General features: G+C 43.6%; 1 protein-coding gene across 5 annotated transcripts in view; it reads right to left on the bottom strand.

Annotated features, from left to right (window-relative positions):
• Positions 1-12,997, bottom strand: part of TSPAN5 (tetraspanin 5) — a 175,083-nt gene that overhangs the window by 99,724 nt on the left and 62,362 nt on the right. For 2 of the 5 annotated variants that reach the window (XR_006596921.1, XR_006596920.1), the window contains exon 2: positions 12,154-12,247. The exons of 2 other annotated variants lie outside the window; for them this stretch is intronic. Coding sequence is in view for 1 of the 3 variants with exons in the window: in XM_045056060.1 (XP_044911995.1) it covers positions 12,193-12,247 (55 nt within the window). In the remaining 2 variants the exon portion in view is untranslated. Of the gene's footprint in view, positions 1-9,911; positions 12,019-12,153; positions 12,248-12,997 lie in introns of those variants that run through there. One more of the 5 variants, XM_045056060.1, reaches the window with a different exon arrangement.

Here is a 12,997-nt window from a genome sequence, read left to right as displayed (position 1 = left end):
CAATGCCTGGCACATAGTAAATGATAAATATTAGCTGTTTTCAGGACCTGTTTACCAATTCAGGAATGAAGAATGCCCTGAGAGATTCAAGATCATCGAGGAGCTGCCCACATCACATCAGATCCTAAGATTCAACACACATCCTGTTTTTGGCACTTATTAATTCTGGAGAGCTAATTAGAAAATGAAATTTATTTTAGGAAAGAAATGCAAACAGCTACGCAGAGTTAATCAATTATGCAAAGCTGCGTGGTCAAGAGGCAGTCCCAAATCTCACTGACCCTCCCCCAGGCATGAACTTGAAACATGCCCTGAAAACCCTATCACCTTTATATCCCTGAAGAGCAAACCCACCTGTGAAAAAGTTCACTCACCATCCCCCTAAATGCTTACACTTGAAGAGAAAATAATCCCACAATTTTATTTGGTTTTATCTACTGAGAGATGAATTCACCCTCCCATATGATATTGTTTGGCTCTTTCCCAAACAATAACCCCTCGATTGTTCCCTTCACCAGTATTTATTAGCATATATAATATGCCAAACCCTGTGCTGGGTTTGGGGGATAGGATGCAAACAAAACAGTCACAGTCCCTTCCCTTTTTGAAAGCAGAGAATAGTTTGCCCTTTATTTAGAAAATCCGCACCCACTGGATTTGAGACTTGAAATTCCCTGCAGAGCAATGTGAAGTTATGTGGAATAGACAGAACTGTTGAGCTCTAGGATGAAACAAGCATTGAGAAAGGGGTCCTCCCAGCATACTGCATCCGAAAGAGTAAACAAAACTATACATCCACCCAAACCTCAACATTCTTTTCATTCTTGTCTTTGTCCCATTTAACAAAAGTAGACAGCACCACCTCCTTCCTTCCAGGTCCAGCACAGCTCTCGGCTTCTCCTCTCGTCATTCTCTGGCCATCTCAGGAGTCCCCTCCTCTAACCTGAGCAGGGCACCACTCCAAGGCACACCTGCTGGAAGCTTCTAGAGAAAGTAAGATGGTCTGTTTTCCACCCACATGTGCCCCACAACATTGACCATTGTCCTGTATTCTCTCTTTAGTACATAATAAATACCCCTGGCGTGATTATGACTGTCAAGGGCACAGGGAGATGTGCTGGGTGGAACAGCTGGGGAGTGGGCAGCTTTCCTCCACACAAAGCCCTGAAGCACAACAGCTGCCGCCCCCAGGTCCTCAGAGAGGGCATGGTCAACTGCCACAGAACATCTCCACCAGTATTCCATTCCCAAGAAGCCCAAGCTGGCCCTGCCCCTGCCATGCTCCCAGCTCCATCCTGACATCCTCCAGTGCGTGCACACATGTCCCTCTTCCTGTAACAGAACCACCATAACCTCAATCAGAGGGAGGAAAAACCACCACCAACCACTGAACCTCCACCAACCTATGCCTCAGTGCAGCATTTCTCACATGAACCAGGAGCAAGTTAAATTTCTGGTGCCCTAAACCAATGAGCAACCTGAGAAAGAATTAATAGCACAACCCATGCAACTCTGCAGAAAAGAACAGATTCGTAGTTCTGTTTTAAAAGAGAGAGAGAGAGAGCGCACGCAGGAACATGAGCTGAGGAAATGAATGTTTAACCAAAGGCCAGAGCTCCATTCTGTTAAATTTGATTATTTTTTAACACTTCTTTGAAACAACATGGTTATTCATTTTCCCACTAAAATGGTAAGATAACAATAAAGACAGAAAAATTGCATTACAAGAATGTACTTCAACATTAAGGCTTCCACACACAGCTATCACTCCCCATTACCAAGGTCGCTTTTCAAGACTTTCTCTAATCCTAGCCACCTCATGCAGCATTAAGAGGGCACTTAGGCTTATCTATGGAGAGCAAAAGTGTCCAAGTTAGGTTTATTCAAATCAGATCTTCATAAGCAATATGAAGGATGGACATGAAAAGTTTTTTAAAAAAATTATTTTGCTGCAATTTATGAAACTTTATGTAAGAATATATGTGAAATTTTTCACACATTTGTATTTATTTAAATTTGTTTTTAAATTTACATACAAGTTAGCTACCATAGTGCAACAATGATTTCAGGAGTAGATTCCTTAATGCCCCTTATCCATTCAGCCCGTCCCCCCACCCACAATGCTTCCAGTAACCCTCTGTTTGTTCTCCATATTTAAGGGTCTCTTATGTTTTGTCCACCCCGCCCCCCGTTTTTATATTATCTTTGCTTCCCTTCCCTTATGTTCATCTGTTCTGCATCAAAGTCCTCATATAAGTGAAGTCATGTATTTGCCTTTCTCTAATCTCGCTTAGCATAATACCCTCTAGTTCTATCCACGTAGATGCAAATGGCAAGATTTCATTCTTTTTGATTGCCGCGTAATACTCCATTGTATACATATACCACATCTTCTTGACCCATTCATCCATCGATGGACATTTGGGCTCTTTCCATACTTTGGCTATTGTTGATATCACACATTTGTATTTATATGCCAGATTAGGTTTTTAAAAAAAAAATCATTAGATCCAAGAGGATGTTTAAATCATTCCATAAAATAATTTATGTGCATACATGATGATTGGCTAAGACATCTGCTCTGTGACATTTTCACATTACACAACAACCTTTTTTTCCATTAGTGAGTCTCTCCAGGTTTTGTCTAGGAAAACAAACAAACAAAACCTTTCATGCCTATTTGCCCAGGGAAAACAGAAATACTAGGTGAAAAAGAATGGTCCGTTGCTCTAAGGAAAATAAGCTCTTGTCCATCACAATTGTAAACATACATGTTCAGATGCAGGTTTTACACACAGAGGTCTGAGAAACTATTGTGGGTGGTGACCGCCCATTCTGATCAGCTAGTGCAAATGGAGGCTGATGAAGGGGGCTGCATGGACCGGCCTACCCCACCCCAAAGTCCAGGGAAAACTCTCCTGACCCAGACTGCTCAGTTCCGGCAAGGCTGAGCTGTCTAGCTGACCTCTTTCACTCTGATGCACACTGGGAAGATTTTGAGGGTAGAATTACCCCAGGCTCTGCCATCCAGGGTAGTCTGGAAGCCCCATCTACACTCGCTTCTTCAACTCTCCTGCACAGAGCAGTGGACAACAACTCACCTACGCAACCTGGAGAAGGCTGCCCAGAGAAAAGTCAAGGAGAGGAGAACAGACACCAGATCACCAAGAAGATGGCCATAACACCCAATATGAACAGTGAATAACACTGTTGGACAAATTGTAAGAAAACTAGAAACCATGTCTAATTTTCTTGTGAATAAATTGAGATATTCGATTTTAAAGCCAAACCACAGAATTTTTAACAACATGAAAGCCTATTTTTCAATTAAAAATGAGAAACCTGCCACTTAAGAATGTTTACAATGTCAGCCAGGTGCAGACAGGTATAGAAAGAGCTTCCTGTCTGCTGCCCAGGCAGGGGCTGTGAAGAAGTATGTAATTTGTTCCTGGAGTTTTTTCCAACTGTAATTTCTGTGGAAAACGAGACTCTGGCTAGATCTCCATTCTCTCCCCTCTACTGCCTCTACTCAAATCCCTCCTTTGTGGACCAAAGTTAATGACTTCAATCTGGAAGCACAGGCTGACCATTAGAAACCCCAGAACCAGCAAAAGGGGCAAGAAAAAGTAACTGGAACAATTTGTTGGCTCTGAGAGGCTCATTATGCTCTCAAAAGAAAACAAGTACTCATTTTGAGGAACTCCTGATTTGAGTTTCATTTTCTAAGACTTGTATAGAATCGAGGACAGCCAAGAAGATATTTTAACAACAAAATAACGAAAACATGTAACTACAGAGATGGGAAAACCTTTCAGAGAATATAGCAAAGCCCAAAGGAGTGTGGGTGGCTTGGCTGGAACATCCCAAACTGCTTACCGAGAAAAGGGGTTCCACCTCAGAACTCTGTCATCTCTAATATGTTTTCCCTAGATAACCCAGTCAATCATCACTAGCAGATTTCCATGTGCAAGGAGGGTCAGGAATGCATAACCTTGCCCTCAGGAAGCTCCTTTCTACACTCAGAACTTTCTACACTCCCCGGTCTTTTAGGCGACCCCTTTTCTCCTGTTCCTTTACCTCAATCTTTTCTGCTAATCCCTCTGTAGGGTACTAATTACTCTATCACAATTATATTACTCCACAAACAAGGACACCACCATACAATAAAGTCCAAAATGGATTAATGTTGTATTTACTGAATTAACTTAATATATTGTAATCACATCATTAGCAGATTTTACAGCGTCTGAAAAAGGAACGGTAATTCTTTCCCGTTGTTTTCAGTGCCACCAACTTTGATTAAAAAACAAAACAAAACAAGAAATATTTCCAAATCACCTGTACAGCCAGCAGTCTGCCCCCTCCCCCCCCCCTTTTTTTTTTCCCTAAGAGACCCACAGCATGAAACCAAATCCCACTATTTTTCACAAGACTAACTAGACATGGAGGTCAACTTAGGGGCCCAGTAGGGAGAAACTCGGGTGCTGACCAGGATGTCTGGGCCCAAGAGATTACCACTAGTAATTTGGTTCAAATTATGATGCTGTCTAGGACCAAGTTCATGCAAACCTGCAAGGAAAGTCAATGCACACCACACACGCAGGAGTAAAATGAAACGGAAAAGCATGCAGAAGAGATTTGTTTCCAGTCCTGATAGTAAGTGCAGGACGGCATCCACCGGCTTGCCACACACAGATGTGAACAGAGCCTCATCGACAAGACACCCACAGTGATCTCTACCCTAAGCTTAAAATCCCAAGTCTTGAGGCAAACAATGCTGCAGAACAACTTTTTTTTTCTTTCAGGAATCCTCCAGCTCCTTGTAAAATGAAGTCCAGAATGTCTTCCCACTAGCTTATTTTCCACATCGCTAAAATTCAAAGATGAATTCACATTATATTCCTTATCAGTGCCTCCCCAGCACTAATCCCACTACAGTTAAGTCTTGAAGCACACAGGTTTGAACTGCATGGGTCCACTTACATGCAGATTTTTTTCCCAATAAATACAGTGCAGCACTGCATCCATTTTCCTCTTCCTTGTGATTTTCTTAGCTTTTTTCTCTAGCTTACTTTATTCTAAGAACACGGTATATAACACACATGTAGATCTTACAAAATAGATGTTAATTTGCTGTTTATGTTATCAGTAAGGCTTCCGGTTAATAGTAGGCAATTCGTAGTTAAGTTTTGGGAGAGTCAAAAGTTATATGTGAGTTTTATTTTTAAAATTTTTTTAATGTTTATTTATCTTTGAAGGAGAGAGAGAGACGGAGCACGAGTGGGAGAGGGGCAGAGAGAGAGACAGAAACACAGAATCTGAAGCTGGCTCCAGGCTCTGAGCTGTCAGCACAGAGCCGCATATGAGGCTCGAACTCACAAAGCTGTGAGATCATGACCCGGGCCGAAGTTGGACGCTTAACCGACTGAGCCACCCAGGTGCTCCCATTTTATTTATTTTCTAATACATGAATTTTCAAGTTCATGGGGGCCAGTGCCCGTAAACCCTGGGTTGTTCAAGGGCCAACTGTATGTTGTAATTAAGGTGTCTCCCTTGTTAAAACTGCAAGTCCCTGAGGGCAGGGGTTATGTTGGTTTGATCTATATCAAAGTACTAATGACCAGAATGAAGACAAGAATGCATGAAAGCATGGTACCCACAAGAGATGTAAAATAACTACCATGAGTTGTGAATTCCCTATGTGAGACAAAAACAAAACACAGTCCTTGGTATCTACAAGAAGAAGAGGCAGATCTACTTACATCTAGAACACAAAATGTTTTATTCATCCAGAAGTCACCCACCTTCCATTCCCACTATCCCCCTCAACCGTAACCCAATTCAACTTGTCAACTGAAATAATCCAGGCAAAGTGGTTTGAAAGTCAAGGCCATGCATTGACCCCTTTCACTTCTATTTCATTTTACCAGTTTGGTCCTAGATTTCTACTTTTATTCTTCATACACCAGCATAAATTTCCTTCATTTTGTCTCTACAGAGATGGCATTTGAATGATTAAAAGAAGGAAGGCAATTAGCCCCATGATCCTGACAAATTTTCAACTTGAGAGAAGAGTGTTGCATGAAGGCAAGAGCCAGGGGGGCTCAGAGAGCAGAGAGTCTCAGATTAAGTGCCTGCTCCCTCACATGACCCCATGACCTTGTCTGTGTTGCTGATCCTCAGTGCACCAGTGTTCTCATCAGCAATATGGAAGTAGGTAACCAGACCACCCTCATGTAGTTCAGAGGAGGGAGTGGGAGAGTACATGTCCAGTGCCCCACAGGGAGCCTGGGTCATGGCAGGCTTTCCGTCCACCACACCTGGGAGGATGTGCTGCTTCACCATTCCCTATTCCCATCCAACTTCCACCACACAGTCAATAGGTCTCTGCGGTATTTGTACACATACACAGACTGGCACCTACCATCCTTGACCCTGGCTCCTTCTCTGCCCCTAAACTCACCTCCCAATCTCAAAACACCCCCTGAGCCAGAGGCCATGGGACCCACTATACCCTCTGGCACCAGAGCTTGTTTGGAGGAAAAGGAGTAGTGAGACCTTCTGAATTACTCTTACTATATAATAAGGACACTTGAGCGACTGCCATCTTACGGAAAAGTTATCCAAGGTAAGCAGTCAAAAATGCTTTTTATTTAAAATTTTTCAGTTACTGAACAAGCACATATGCCTAAGTATTACTGAGGCTGGAGAGTGTGTAGAATACTCAACCCTCTTCCCAAGCACCATCATACTACGTAAGCACTTAACACCAGCTCAATAACTGTTGAATAAATGAATCAATGAACAAATAACCAGCAGGTAAGAAAACAGACTTACAAATGAGGAGCAAATACACAAGAGTATTTGCAAAGACACAACTGGTTCCTACTTTAACCTGCAGGCTTCCCAAGTCAAAGATTCTGTGATCTCCTCAAGCTAACTTGTCCTTGCCCGAAGGTTCCAAGAGGAGAACCCTAAAGGACATCTGCCTCCTCATACTACAGGACTATCACCATGCAAAGCATGATGAATCAGACTTCAGAGAAAATGGAGGTGCCTAGAGAATCGACTCAAGGCATGTTTTGACAATTTATCCTCAGAGCACCCAAGGTTCCAGACTCCATCTACTTCCTTCTCTCAACAACAAATACCAACAAGAGGAGACCTAAAGTTTGAGGACACCATGCCTCCTCCTCCCACCATTTCTCAAGCCAACAGACTGGTGGCCAGCTTCAAGAGAATAGCATTCTTGCACTGCCTTTACCTGCCCTTACCTCTGATATAGCTCAGAGGAAGTGGTTTCTTGAGGTCAGGACTGATGTTGAAAGAGCACAAGACCCGGGAGTCAAGAAATCTGATTTTTAATCCAGAATGTGCTCCAAACCAGATCTGTGCCTTGGACGATCGAGCTTCCTTCCCTGGACACCAATCTCAACTGTGAGATGAGACCCCGTAGGAGATCACGAAGGTTCCTTGCGGCACCACGACATGGAGACTACATATGCAGCTGAGAAGATGAGCCAATTTTGCTCTCTGGCCGCTGACTAAGTCCTATTTTTAAATCCGGTTTCTCAGTCTCCCGAAAAAGTTGGCCTGACAAAATAAGACACCACGACACAATCTGGAAGAACCAGCGCTGTTAAAGCAGTGAGCTTCAAGACTCCCTAATGGCACGTTTTGAATCTTGTGTCCACTGGCACCTGACCTCCTACACAGCCAAATGTACTGGGAAAGATCTTTAAGGGTAGTCTCAAGTTAGAAGAAGCTATGGTGTGATTTCCTTTTAAAATCTAGGTAAAAACAGCTTCCAATTCATTTAAAAGTACTATTCTGGATCTGTTACCAGAAGAGCAAACCTCCAATTTTTTTTTCCCCTTCCTCTCTTTTCTACTAACCACTGAAGACCTTGCAAAAATCCAACATCTCCCCTTTAACTGCCTTCTCACATCTGCAGCAGGCCTCGTGCAATTTCTGAGCCAGGGCATCGTTTCCAAGGGAACAAAGCAAGGGGGGGTGGGGACAGAGATAGGTCTAGCACATTTAATATGCAGATGAACTAGGTCACTCAGTAGTCTTTCACTAATAGGCAAGAAGATAGATGAAAGCCTTCTATTCTTTCTTCTCCATTTTATATTATGAGGAATTTATTTGGGGCTCTGACAACAGACCTAACAATTATCCTTTGGCAACGTGGTTTCCAAAATACAAAACTCCAAAGAGAGTTTGTACAGTTAATCAAGCGAAAAGCAGCTTCTGTTGAGAAAGTCTAAATGGAAAAAGGAAAGGGGTCCTGGAGCACTGAATCTAATTCTAGACACTTGTTTTTGCAGTTCCCTTACAGCTAACGAACAATGGCACAGCACATGCGCCCCTGCCAACTCTTCACTCGAGCGGTTAGAATCCCCATTCTGATCTCCCCACCGAGCCGGCAGCATGCACAAGAAACTCCCAGTTCCCCAGTTGGAGGAGTGACTTTGGCTTCCAAAGGGGAAAGGGAAGCCAAGGAGGTGGTGCTGTCCTGCCCCCGGGCACAAAGGCAGGGAACTGAATGCGCTGGCTCTCGGGAGGCAGAGGGGGCCAAAAGCCAAGGGTGAGGGGCCGACGCAGGGCCGCTGTCTCCTCTGACGGTTCTTCTCCGATGGCCCGCATGCGGTGCTGCCGCCACCACACATGCCAACGACCGCTTCCCAGCCATCCTTCCAGAAGAGTGAAGAAGCCCCAAGAGAGTGGGGGCTGCGGAAGGGTCAGTTCGGCATACCCCAGTAACAACAACAAAGAGATGCTCTGGCGGGTCACAGGCAGAGATGAAGAGGCATTTGTGTGCGCCAGCAATCCAATCAGACAGCCCTGCTTGGCACAGGCAGGGAGGGCGAGGCTCCCCAGAGCTACAGAACCCTGGAGCATGAGACACCAGGACTTCTAGCGTTCTCCATGGCAAACAAAGACCCATTGTGTTTTCCCGGGCAGCCGTGCTGCCAACTTGTCTCACACCTTCCAAAGGGGCCTCATTATTAGTCTCTTCCTGGGCCGTCTGCCTTTTCCTCGGCTCCATGAAGAGTAAACATGTATTTCACCACTCTAAAGGAGGTGAGCGGGGTCGGGGGGGAAGCAAACAAGTCAGAAACAAGCTCCTTCTGTGCAGACCTCGCTGAGGCGAAGCACACTTGCCATCTCCACAAAGACCATGGCACTTGGGCCCAGGTCCACAAGGCCCGGCCATTTCCAAGTCTTCCAATAATAATAACTGGCCCCTTTGGCATTTCACCGAAGGCGTTCCCTATGCTTCCCACCCTGTCCTTTTACTTGTTTCTTAAATGAAACTCACAGCCAAGCCATCCTCCAGCCAAGCACAGGCCTGAGCTCTCTCTTCTGCAAACTGGACGTTCTGTGTACCGCTTTGGAGACTCCTTTCATTTTCCTGTTTTGTAAAAATGGTCATGTCTCAGAAAGTTAAAAAGGAATTAATTTTATCACGGTCTGCAGGATGACAAAATAAAAGGGGCATTAGGACTCCAAGGCATCATGGAGTCTTTGAAGTGAGGCAACTGAGCCAATGTCACATGAACATGGTGACCAGTCACAGAGGCTGCAGAGGACCAGAGAAATCTGTTCTCACCATATGTCTCCCTAAGTAAAGAAAGGGCAGTACTGGGTGTTAACTTCAATTTAAAGTTAACAACTCTCTTCTGTTCCTGAGTGGGCCACTTCTGAAAAAAAGGGATTTAAAACTACACTGCCTATTTTTTAAAGAATCTCTTCTTGGGGCATATGGGTGGCTCAGTTAAGCCTTTGACTTCGGCTCAGGTCATGATCTCACGGTTTGTGGGTTCGAGCCCCGCAATGGGCTAACGTGCTGACAGCTCAGAGCCTGAAGTCTGTTTCAGATTCTATGTCTCCCTTGCTCTCTGCTCTTCCCCTACTTGCGCTCGGTCTCTCAAAACTAAACATTAAAAAAAAAAAAAAAAAAAATTAAAGAATCTCTTCTCATCTCCCATAGGTCCTTACACTTATTTTCACTATTTGTAAAAATCTCCCAGGGTACCCATTATTCCCAGTGCTTGAAAATAAAGGACAAAGATTAAATGACAGAAAAAGAAAGCCAAAGAAAGTTCAGTTATGATATTCATAGAGATAAGGTGGCCCTGTGGCATATGGATCTGTCCTAACAGATCCTTGCCAAAGGCAAATTTAAGCTTTCCAATCATTTGTGTGCCCCCAGAAGACTTCAAATGTTGTTTCTCTAATGTGAGCACTGAAATAAGGTCATTGAGTTTACATTTAATAACATCTTACCTTTGTCAAGTGCTTTGTTTTTTAAGGTGTTCATTTCCAACTTGTCATTATAAATGTCACGTTTATTTTTTGACAAAAACCCTAGAAGCTTGGCTGGAAAATAAGCTCCTATTACATTCTACATGTGAGAAACCTGAGGCCCAGAATAGGTATGAGGCCTAGAAAATAATACAGCAGAAGGGTGGCGGTTCTGTGACGAGACTCCATACACCGATCGCTAATGCTAGGCTCCCTCCACAACACCTCCCCCTCAGTGCTCTCCACAGGGGAAGAAAGTCCACCCTGGACTGGTCCATGCTGGAAAGGAGACCTACATAATCTTTAATAGCAGACAACTGTAGGCCATCACATTGTGAATTCCTGCACAGCAAACATGGGTCAGCAAATTGAGGCAGGCATATTTTTGTATTCTTTCTCATGGGTCATCTAATCCCCCCAAACTAAGACCAATCCTTGCCGGAGGCACTGAAGAATGTGGGTGTTTAACAGCCGGCTCACCAGCCTGACTTGAAGAAGTAGCCGGAAATATTCCCAGGGCTTTCAGGAAAAGCCTCTGATGAGGGCTTTAACAGACAAAGGAAAGAGGTGGGGGGCGGAGGGGGGGGGGCAATTACCAGGGAATTTAATTCCCTATAAACACCAATTTGGAGTAATTGACAAGAGGGTGAGGGGCGCCTTTCTTTCCTCCTTGGCAGGATTTCTTCACATCAGCTGGATAATTGCTTCCGTTCCACAATTGCCTAGACCTACAATTGGATAGGAGCAGGTTATCCACGTACAGACTACCAGAATTAGACTCAGAACGGAAACGCCAATGATGTAATTAAGTTTTTACAAATACTGTGCCATGGAACAGAAATGTTTATTACCTTGTGCTAAGTGTGTCTTCTCTGACCAAAGTGTAAAATGTTGAGGCAAAATACACCGTATCTTCTATCTGGTGTTGCAGTGTTAGGAGAAGCATATCAAGGAAATGTTGCCACAGAGGGTAGTCAGGTCCCCCCGCTCCCCCCTTCTTTCTTCTTTAAGAATCTGCTGAGTTATTTCAATAGCATATCAAGCTCCATTTACACAGTCACACCTCTTTCCCCTACTGCAATCACAGGTAATGAGCTTCCAACATCAGACTGATTCTCAGCAGCCCAGCCTGCTGTCTGCAATTCCAGTCACACCACTGTATATCGGGAAGGCAAAGTACACAAGAGACCAGGAAATAAAGGTGCACCACCTCCATTTCAAAAGGAGCCACACACGGATCACAAACTCCTCTAGCCCCCTACTAATCAGTCAAGCATTCCGCAAAATGCTTATGGTGCCACTGGACATATAGTTGTATGTGATATGGACCAGAGCCAGGAAGCTGCCCAACAAAGGAAACAAAGTCACTAGCCAATTATGTGCCAGGCACAATGCCAGAAGTTGCCGCTTCTTTCATCTCACCCAATTTTCCATAAACCACTGTGGACATCCCCCTTTTACAGATGAGGAAATGGAGGTCACAGTGCTGGCCAGGGTCATAACTTGAACATGAGTCAAACTCCAAGTCTGGTGCCATTTCTACTCATTACCTAACCAGGCCCCTTAAGGGTGAAGTGGTTCCTGTAGCCAAGTTATCAGTATTAAGAAAGAGGAGTTATCCTGAAGAAGGCTTTGATCAGGAAAGGAACTCTAGGTCATTGTCTGGCAGCCCAGGTGAACTTGGTCTTCAACTCCAACATACCATATCTAGATGAAGAGAGGAGCCCCCTTGAAAACTGAACAGCCACTTCATCCCACATTTTACATGCCAAATATACAACATACTGATTTCTTCAGACACTTAATTCCCTTTAATTTGGGTTTCATCAAATTTAGGTTTACCTTGACAAGATAATAGCTACGAAATTTTGAGATCTTAAACTAGGAGCTCTTCAAGTAGCTGACTCTCCAAATAAATACCCATCGGTGCAGGAACCTGAGAAGACAAGAACGAACACACATTTTGGTAACTCAGTAAACCTCAAATACCTATATCTGCCTCAAGCGGGAAATCAGCTTCCCTAGTTTTTTTTTTGCCTATTTGATAGCCCATTGGAATTCTATCAGCCACTTTGCTCTGCTAGGCTTCTCCCATATGTTAGTGTTTTCTCTTCATTTCAGGGATAGGATAGTTTTGCTGGTCTGCTAAATCAAAGGCAGGAACAACAGGAACTGAAGAGTCACTTAAAGAAAGACAAGAGGAAAATGTGCCAGAAAGTAATACTGTTTATACTGTTTACTCCTTAAGTTTGCCAAAGATCTACAGGAAAACCCTGTTAAAATATACACTTTAAAAAGTCCCCAAAAGCCTTCGAAATAAGCATGTAATCCAGAAGGACATTTCAAAACAATCAAAATGGACCAGTATAAAAGTGCTGATAGTCCCCCATTACTTACGGATTACAGCCTAGAAAGTTATTTTTTAACTGGTTTGTTACACTTGGAAAGTAACGTTTTTCTATAGAAACAGGGTCATAATTAGTACTTTCTTTACCTTTTTTTTTTTTTACTTTTTTAACGGAAACTGAAAAAGAAATCAACTCTGAGGTATAATTTACTTAAAATATACTCACTTTGAATGTACAGTTAAGTGTGTTGTGACAACTGTATACACATGTAATCATTCCACATCAAGATCTAGAACCTTCCCACCAACTCCCCCCAAAATTCCCTTAATCCCCATGCC

This window comes from Felis catus, chromosome B1 (genome assembly GCF_018350175.1).
Source record: "Felis catus isolate Fca126 chromosome B1, F.catus_Fca126_mat1.0, whole genome shotgun sequence".
NCBI lineage: Eukaryota > Metazoa > Chordata > Mammalia > Carnivora > Felidae > Felis > Felis catus.
The sequence above is the reverse complement of the archived record's forward strand: the minus strand, read 5'-3'. Positions and strand labels throughout refer to the sequence as shown.